The sequence below is a fragment of the Penaeus japonicus genome, unplaced genomic scaffold (assembly GCF_977035675.1).
Source record: "Penaeus japonicus unplaced genomic scaffold, GWHDUDI00000001_assembly GWHDUDI00000028, whole genome shotgun sequence".
Classification (NCBI taxonomy): Eukaryota; Metazoa; Arthropoda; class Malacostraca; order Decapoda; family Penaeidae; genus Penaeus; species Penaeus japonicus.
In genome coordinates, this window is record NW_028234430.1 from 3,101,110 (window position 1) to 3,111,586 (window position 10,477).

At 34.9% G+C, this 10,477-nt stretch overlaps 1 protein-coding gene across 8 annotated transcripts in view; it reads right to left on the reverse strand.

Moving 5' to 3' along the window:
* Positions 1–283: 283 nt before the first annotated feature.
* Positions 284–10,477, reverse strand: part of LOC122246737 (uncharacterized) — a 66,830-nt gene continuing 56,636 nt past the window's right edge. For 5 of the 8 annotated variants that reach the window (XM_086553289.1, XM_086553285.1, XM_086553284.1 and 2 more), the window contains 5 exons: positions 9,176–9,296; positions 8,473–8,631; positions 8,079–8,204; positions 7,556–7,791; positions 5,365–6,837 (listed from right to left, as the gene is read on the reverse strand). In XM_086553289.1, coding sequence (XP_086409415.1) covers positions 6,696–6,837; positions 7,556–7,791; positions 8,079–8,204; positions 8,473–8,631; positions 9,176–9,296 — 784 coding nt within the window. In that variant the 3' untranslated portion in view covers positions 5,365–6,695. Of the gene's footprint in view, positions 2,671–5,364; positions 6,838–7,555; positions 7,792–8,078; positions 8,205–8,472; positions 8,632–9,175; positions 9,297–10,477 lie in introns of those variants that run through there. The other 3 variants (XM_086553287.1, XM_086553286.1, XM_043005524.2) reach the window with 1 other exon arrangement.

The following is a 10,477-nucleotide window of genomic DNA, read 5'->3' on the forward strand; positions in this document are numbered from 1 at the left end:
CTAAAGACTAGTTAATTATGATGAAGATATGAAAATTACTGCTCTAATATACATATTTTTTCATATCCATTTAGACCATCTAATTTCAAAATAGTGTATGCAAAATGAAAGGTTTATTGAAAACTTACTGAAAATCTCTTTCCACAACAGATTGGAAATATGAAATTTGTGAGTATGAAGACAAAAAAACGGATTTGCATTAAAAATATTTTGTAAAAACTGTTTAAAGTTTTTTGAATGGTAATTGGATACCATACATAAAGTGGATATTAAAAGTAAAAAATATTTTTGTTTGTATATATTTATGATAAGTTGGCATGTCAGCGCATTTACAACCACTGGATAAATTTGAAGCTAAGCACAAGTGGCAGTGCTCACACGCACTTGTTTTCACAACACTGCATACATGTGCCATCATCTTCCCTAATAATTCCAACAATCGTTGGATTCCTAACAAAAAATTTAAAACGTTGCTAAATAAAATATTGATCTCTGTTATTATTTCATGACAAAGTACACTTTTCCTTTCAAATTACAGCCAACATTTAGTGTACGCCTATTTAAAAACCATAACAAAACTGAAAAATATGGACAACCATTTTTAGATAAAAGACAATGGAATGTTCACATTTTCTGGATAGAATCTAAAATACTATCACATAAACTAAACATCACAGTTCCTAAAGAAAATGATAACAAAACATAATTAGAAGTATAGTTCATGTTCTTTGGCATTGGTTTCACCATCAAATGCTTGCAGGACAGATGAGCAACTAACTTTAGAAGAGATCTTAAGGGCAAAAAAATCAGAATGGAATCCTTGAAAACAACTTCCCTGAATATTTAACCAAATGCAATTATACATTTTAACCTTGTAAAAATCCTCTAATCTAATCATATCAAATGTTACTCATCTCGGCAACACCTGCAAGCAAGTGATGAATGTGAATTTGGATCATGAGGTATAAATACTTCAATAAATATATTTCCTATTTACAGACTTTTTTTTTTAACCAGTCATGTCCTCAAAAAATCATATCTACATATTGTAGTTCCCATACTGGTCCTTCCAAGCTTAAATTTTAGCAAAGACACTCATAAAAATGTTACATAGTTGTGATAACCTCAGGGTTCGGAACTGTGACGTGAGGAGAACTACTTAGCACGTGCCTCTCTAATTCTTCCTTTTTTATACTACAGTTAACCTACGAATGCATAAAAGTATACATATAAAAAATAATAAAACAACATCAATAAGTTAAAAGCATATGCAATGATTTCCTGAACTTCAATTTAACGCCGTAGCTTCCCCTCACGTCCGCAACCCCTGATTTTATCACATGTCATTCATTATTGGACAAGCAAGAGCAGCCTTGGAATATTTTATGCTTGAGGGTGACTTGACGTATGACAATAAATTACACTGAATCAATGGCGAGCTTTCATTGCAGTGCAGCAAGAAGTGTTGATCACAAGCAGTTCATATGATTATAAGTTTATTTATTGGTCATGCTTTGACGGATAGACTCCACGTTCTTTAACTATTCTGTAAAGGAACAGCTTCCTCGTTCTGAAGAATTACTCTTGTAAGTTGTGCTTCCATTCCCTGTAAAGCTGCTCAAAAATTATGAAAACTGCTGACACCAGTTATAATATGGCATATTCTACTTAGTATAGTTTATTGTCTACAACTTCTACGTCAGAAGCTTACAACACATTGTTAGCAGCTAAATGTCTGCTACCTATCAGTAATGCTGCTATGTAGGTTCAGAACCAGTATAATACACTTATATTCAACAGTTGCTTGCAGAACCAATATACATTGCAATAAGATTTAAGCATCTATAACAGATTGTTGTATATTTCATAAGAATGTTACAGTAAGAATCCCACAGTAGATCTAACACTCAACTATTAACTTTTCCTTAGCCAATAAGTGTAAACGAAGACCGCCGCTTTCAACGCTCAGCACGAATGAACGCAGAGCAGATATGACTACGAGTATCACAAAGTTAGGAGACCTGAAGACTGCTCTTTATGACGATTGGATTTCAAGTGATACGCTATTCATATGTAACCCTAAGCTCATTCCATGTCTTATTTTGTGGCACTTAAGTTCCCCAAAGGCATCCATACATTGAATAATTATTAAAGAATGTATATTCTCCATTTAACCTTTTTACCTCGTGTATATTTTTATCTTCAAATATATTTCACAACTAAATCCGTAGTTTACACACTACACCTCTTGAATACATCATACAAGTTTTCAAGTGCCTCCGACACATTCTCTAATCAGAGCACAGTCGTAAAGGAAGTCGTACATCTGGTCAAGCGTTACTTTTTGGGTGGCTTGAAAGCAGCAAGCTTAAAGTCAGTCAGGTTAGGTATATATATATATATGTATATGTATATATATATAAAAATAGGTAACAGATTCACTGAACCTAGGAAGTCCACGTTGATTATGGTATGAGTTTGGATCAGTGAAAGGTGAGAGTTGTAGCTGGCGTTGTGTCGTAGCAAGTTGGTCTCATGTCGAGCGATGATCAAGATTGAGTAGGATGTCGGTTAAGAAGCGCCGGAGGCTGGCTGGCTGCTCTGGGCTGGCGATGCTCTGGTGCTGATGTGCTTCGTCCTCGACCCATACAATCACCTTCACCCTCAGAACTGTTGGAGTCAAGGAAAGAACGTTAATGGAAATTCTTGATAAACTACTAAAGACTTGAAAATAATAGAACCTACAATATCAGACATTAAAGTATCTTTTATCATTATTCCCCTAAATAAATAGAAACATATAGATAATAAAGTACCATTCATTACATCACAAGTCACTTTGTGTATTTCCAGTAATACAGTTAAGTGCTATTTCAAAATACTAACAGTGAAAGAAAATAAACTTGGCATAAATATATGAAATAGTCTACATCAAATTAAGTTTACAGTATGATGGAGAATGTAATGTATTCACATCCAGAAATTTTGGTTGCAATTAAACCAATGCACACAATAAATACTTACAACGTGTACCTGCTAGCATGGAAAAGGAATATGCAAGACATATGTTAGACAAATTTTAGTAAATGAAATTCAATATTTAGGATAGCCTTTATTATCATCAGATAGACAATGTTGACGGACATTTTACTTTAAATATGAACATTTTTCAGTATACAATATATATATTTAAAATACTGTATTACATATTTCTAAAATTCTCATATAAATATAAGATTAAAATCAGAGTTATTCATCTTCTAAAACTTAGTAACCAATGCATGAAAATTAATCAACAGGAACTATTCATCTAAACAAATGTTAAAATGAAAGGTAAACTACCATTATCTAAAATACTATAAGTATGTAAAATACACAAAAAAATATTTTACACTCATGTAGTAGTTTTACATCGAGAAATCCACCTCCAAACATAGAAACAGATGAACGCAACCCTGTCCACACCTCTAACCCAATACAGATGGTCTTAAAGACGTTTGATCATGCCTCTCTCTCACACCTATTGCACTTGGGTGACAGGCAAGCTGGCAGGTAAGACACTAAGAGTTCTTCTCATGTTAATACATACTCAAAAGTTGCACAGGAGAACTAGTATTTGATATTACTATAAAACGGGGAAAGAGATGGATACAAAAAATCGTAAGTAATACAAGAAAGGAAAGAAAGAGAGACGAAGAAACCAAGACAACAGAAGAAAATGCAACACAATATATTCCTTCAATCTTTCTATGTTCAGTCTTCATGTCTTGCAAGCAATGATATAAGGCAAAGATAATAAAAACGAATTTAACTCAAGTAATACTGTATCTAAATACAGTATAATTTTCTCAATGACAATCACAGGACATCTTTTTTTGCGAGAGCAATTGATCTAAACCTGACTGAAATTTCTTCTAAAATATTACCTACATCTTATTTACAGCTTATAATCAATATAATGAACATGGCAAAATTTATCAAAGTTTATTAGCAGGATAAAAGTACAGTAGAGTTGCGAACCTAATACAGTTCTGTGCAACACAACGAACAACAAAATATTGATAGCTAGAGACATCAAATGGTTACGACACCCCATGCTGTAGTTGACGCTGGAGGTTTAAAATCCGCTAGGCGATACATAGCCTATGAGATTGCTTCTACTTGAAAATAAACTATACTCATTAAATTTTCTGCACTGACTGATTAACACAAAATATGAAAACTAGTGAATGAATATATGGCTGATATTTGTAACCATATGGGAACTGATCAAGGGGACTTTTGGCAGTGTTTTTGCCATTGAAACGAAAAGGGTGGTTCCTGAAGTGGATTCAGCTAGTGTGTCGTGTTGGTAGAACTAATTGGAAGAACTAGGAACGGCTCCACTGCATTTTTATTCCTTTAAATAATGGTCTTACAGCTTAGTTACTGTACAAATTTAAGTTCAGTTGAAAGAGAAAGGTAATAAAAACTTAATGTTTAGACTGATTTTTAAACATACTGAAACAGGAACAGGAATGGGTTTCAGCATAAGCTTCTGCTACATCAAAATTAGGCTTATATAACTACCAACTGATGAAGGTGTAGGGCGGGAGTCTAGTCTCATAAATATATCGGCTCAGAAAATAGCCTGAACAGTTAGCTTGATTCAATATTTAAAAACAAATGGATTAAGCACCTTTTTATGTATTCAGTATGATAGCACCTGCTAAAGGCACATCTAACGAGAAAGCAAATCATCACGTTCTGAACCTTACGCCCCTAATGCTTTCCACATAAAATAGTACCTCCCAACAAAACGCCATTAATCTTATGGACAGTTTTCGAGGCCTTAAAAATACGCAACGGAGGTGAAAATTGGGAATCTGGTTCCGTCAATAGAACTACCACTTATCACAGCTAAATCATTCTCTATTCACATTGCATTCAGCTCACTGTTATCACAGAAAACATGATCAACAACCAAAACAACTGCTAGATCCATAGTGAACTTCTAAATGTATAAGATTTCTATGCAAAGGGTACTCATCAACAATAAAAATATCCACATGATCTTGTAACTCTCTAGTCATATTTTCCTTTTACTAATACTTCAGTTAACTAAAATATACACTGTTGTGATTTTCTGATTCACCTTACAAGCTACAACAGCATTCACTACATTCTATACAAATATATTTATGTGTGTATATATATACGCATATATATATATATATATATATATATATATATATATATATATATATATATATATATATATATATATATATATATAATATATATATATATATATATATATATATAATATATATATATATATATAAATATATATATATTATGTATATATATATATATAAATGTGTATGTATGTATGCATGTACTTGTGTGTGTGTGTGTGTGTGTGTGTGTGTGTGTGTGTGTGTGTGTGTGTGTGTGTGTGTGTGTGTGTGTGTGTGTGTGTGTGTGTGTGTGTGTGTGTGTGTGTGTGTGTGTGTGTGTGTGTGTGTGTGTGTGTGTGTGTGTGAACATGTGTATGTGAGTATATGTGTATATGTGTATAAGTATATGTGTATGTGTGTATGTGTGTATGTGTGTATGTGTATATGTGTATATGTGTATATGTGTATATGTTTATATGTGCATATACATGTATATATATCTATCTATACATACATACATAAATACATACATACATACATATATATATATATATATATATATATAGATGTAGATATATATATATATATATATATATATATATATATATATATATATATATATATATATAAAATACTACCAACCTATACTAATAAAAGACAATTTGTCAAAATTCTTAAGAAAGTTTATACCTGATTATTTCATTTTCTTTCTTCTCACCCTATAAAAATAAATAAAAGAATGAATAAATAATATAAACCTAAATAAAGACACTTCTGTACTACAAATATATTTAGTCTATCTATTTAGATACCATTTTTTTTTAATGAGACTTTATAAATTTCTTGGAATTAATAAATCTGCATTTATGTCAACAAAACACACACACACACACACACACACACACACACACACACACACACACACACACACACACACACACACACACACACACACACACACACACACACACACACACACACACACACACACACACACACACACACACACACACACACACACACACACACACACACATAAAAAAAAACACACATAATAAATAGAGCGTTATGATTCGTATGGAAGACAACACTCTGTGAAAAAAAAGACAGGTAGAACTTATATACACAATGCCGTAAGCCTTGGTATTGGAATCACAGGGGTACCGAGTGTAATAGCACAGGATTGATGCAATGCAATAAGCTGAAGGCATACCTTGTTACACAGGAGTCTTTGCCTTTTTTTAAAGTTTAAGTCTTAGGTCTTTCCCGAGACATGTGCATGATTCATAATTCATAGAAATGAGAGTAAACAAATGAATGAATGAATAAATAAATAAATGAAAATTCAGAACAAAGAAAAATTAAATATTTCTCTATTCCACAAACAAAATATGCTCCTTACACCCTGTCCTAGATTCTCAGCCACTAGCATCAACAAAACATTATCATAAAAGTGCATAAATCAACATGGATGCAAGATTTTCCTACATTAATAACAATTTTCGTCTTTGAAAATATGACACATAACAATGCAAGTCAAAGTTGCAGCACACATTGCAGCAAGTGAAGATTTGGGTATGTGGTTGGCACAGAGATCAGTGCCAGGACAGAGCAGAGGGTGAGAGAGCCAAGCACTACATCAACAAAAGATGGACACTTTACCTTGCCCAGCCGGAAGCTTGTGAGTGAGATGACGTAAGTCAGATTTAACTGCATAAGTTTAAGGCCATAAAGCTAAACTTATTCACACTACAATTTTTTATTTTTTTATTTTTTGGCATATTTATTTACACCCACTTAACCAATATTGCTAGATACAGGTATCTGATCCCTCTGGGTAAGGCTCTACATCTGTTCGAAAGAAGTTATCATCTTTTCATGCCCGAATCACTCTTGGACAAACAGGATTCTATTTTATTCTGGGGTCTCTAATCCTCGTGCTACTTCACAGTGGGAAGACGATTAAGACTTTATATCTTAAAGGGATTTAGAGATTTGGTGAAGTGAAGCTAGTACACAACTGTGTCATCAAAAAGAAATCATCAAAACAAAAATGTTAAAAAAGTCTAACTATTTTCAATAAGTGTATAAATATTTGTATATATAAAGACTATGGGGGGGGAGAGAAAAAGGATATTGTGGCTATATTGGTGCAACTGGCAAGAAACTATCAAGAAATGTGTATGAAAGTATCATTAAAAGCCACAGCCTTACAGAAAAAAAATATGCACAGTAATAACCCTTATCTTCTTTCTTTCTTGGGGTAAAATATGCCACTTAAATGTAACAAGCAAAATAATCCCCTTCAGCCAGAACCAACCAAAAGTATAAGTGTGAATGGAACCTATTGATAAACCCGTGGTACAACCGTACAGCCTCCACCTCCTTTGCCTCACCTGACAGTTGGTCCAAGTCCATCATCAATGGAAGCCGCTCGCGAGAGGCTGGATCCAGTGAGAGTGGGACGAGAGGAACGCTCCGTCTGCGTGGCAGCGTTCACCGTGTTTGTCGGGGCTTCGGCATCGGTGGAAATGCAAGTCGTCTTTTGGCTCGCTAAACTCTGCGCTAACTGCTGTTGTAAGAGCCTTATGGTACGGTCTCGTTCTTCCAGTTGTTGTTGCAGGAGGACTACCTGCAAGTCGGGGAAATATCTCGTGAACAAACAAGGGACGTGTATATTTTGTGTATCTTGTATTAAGTGCACTATCCTTACCTACATTTATATCACCTGGGAAAGAACCTTACATAATGACTCAATATCACAAATTCAATTAATATTATTTAAAAAAAAAATTTATGCCATGATTACATACAATAATCCTTTTCAGTACCACACATTTCTCGATTATTTGTTATCTCTCCTCTATAAAAATGGATACTGTAGTTAGATCTATACATGGTAACACAGAAAAAGCTTACTTGTCTCCTTAAGTCAATGTTTTCCTGAGAAAGCTCAATCACCGAGGGTGTGAGAGAATCCTTGTCGCCATTGATCCCACAGCCTCCCGGAGAGTCACTGCTGGCTAGGCTGAGATATAATGAGTTCTGGAAAAGAGAACGACAAATGTTGAAATCACATTGCTAATTGCTACATGGGATTAGGTCATGTTTCAGTTTATTTATGGAGTACAAAAAAAAGGGATAAAATCAATAAAAAGGATTGAATGGTGTATTACTGAGGGTATCAAGACCATAAAACAATGTCCACAGTTAATGACAAAGTAGAACCAAGTGCCACTTTCTCACAAAAACGACAGCAATTCGAACCCATCGCCTCGTGACAAGAGCACCACCCAAATCATCAACTACACACCCGTAGATTGGCATCAAAGGGATTTATTGTGTCGGCAGCCTGAAGAACTCTTCTGAGACGCAGCAGCATTGTCTTGAGGGCAGTCACATCCTGGCACATGTAGTGATACGAAGTTCGGTCGATACACACTCCCCCTCCTTCTCCTTCTGATATGCCACCCTGAAGGATATACGGAAACTTGTTAATATTTCTTATTTATCATCTGAAGATAATATCTAAATATGATCACTAAAAGAAAAGAAGGAAAAAAAAAAAAAAAACATCTAATTTTCTCTTTCACAAAAGTTGAATGATTTAAAAACTGAAACAGTAAACATCCTTCTTAGACCTTATTATTCAATGCAAATAATATGAACATCTTTTCAAATACATTTTCATATTAGTAATATCTCATAAGATTTTACTTGATTACTTAGCTAACTCAATATAAAAATGGGAAAATCAACAAAAATCATATGTCGTTCACAGCAAGATTCCTTAACCTGTGGATCTATCTATTGATCTGTTTATATATCTATCTGTGTATGTGTGAGAGTGAGAGAGAGTGGGAGAGATAAAGAGTGAAAGTAAAATTGAGATGAGAGTGAAAGTGAAAGCAACAGTGATTATGAATGAGTGTATTCATAAAAGCATGTATATATGGTACATGTCTCTCTACGTATGAACGCGTATCCACACTATATCTCAACCCTCGAAGCCCTACCTGCCGCGGCGGTCTGAGCACAGTGGGCCTTCTGGGGTCCGGCGAAGACACATCCGACGAACTGTTGAGTCTGGGGCGTGACGTCCGCCCGCCTCCGCTGCTGCCATCTCGAGACACACATCTGCAGAGGAACAGAGAGGTCATTAGCACCTCGGCCTTTCAAACGTAACTAGTGATAAAATCTGAAAGTAAGATGGATACTATCTATGCGTGTTTTTTTTTTTTGTTTTTTTTTTAAGTTTCTTCCTTTTGAAGATATATATATATATATATATATATATATATATATATATATATATATATATATATATATATATTCTGTAACTGATAATAATTTCAATCATATAAAAAAAATAATCGAATGTATGTAACTCGTAGGGATGACCAGCACATCAGGAAATGGCGCATAAAACGATTATAAAAGCACACCAGTCCACCATCTCCGCCGCAACAGAAACCAGAACAACCTTCCGCAATAAACTACGATCATGACCTTGTCACTCCCTTTCTCTAGCTTTAAGGTTTCCTCTGTTGCAGCAGAGTTATCTTTATGGACTTAAAAGGTAACACGGTAATCATTTTTTTCCTATATATTTCAGCAAAATTTCCTTGTCTATGTGAACGAGCAAAGAAAATCTTGCACACAAATGGCAAGACGAATGTCAACACGTGAACAATAACCTTCCTCTCGATCCTGGAAAATGACATCAAACCCACAACCGACAATATCAATCTTTACAAACGAATTCGGCAAAGAAACTCATTCCCGCCCGGAGAGAGAGAGAGAGAGAGAGAGAGAGAGAGAGAGAGAGAGAGAGAGAGAGAGAGAGAGAGAGAGAGAGAGAGAGAGAGAGAGAGAGAGAGAGAGAGAGAGAGAGAGAGAGAGAGAGATAGAGAAGAGAGAGAGAGAGAGAGAGAGAGAGAGAGAGAGAGAGAGAGAGAGAGAGAGAGAGAGAGAGAGAGAGAGAGAGAGAGAGAGAGAATCCGAACTGCGTAATGAGCGCCCAACACCCTTGCCAATCTCACGCCTTATATGGAACAAAGGCTTCCACTGACCACTGTCTTGACCGGGTGTACTCACTGTTACACTCGCACTCGCTCGTATCTCGTGACGTAAGCCTTTCCTAATCTCATTCGCCGCGATGGGGTAACAGCATGACACCTCTATTTTGTTTCCTTTCTATTCTTTACCTTTAACGAGTAAAAAAAAACAAAAAAAATGTTTTTGATACGTTCTGTTAATTCTCTTGTCGAATACGGTTGTTCTCTTCGGCATCTGAACAGACCTGTTTATCACAAAAT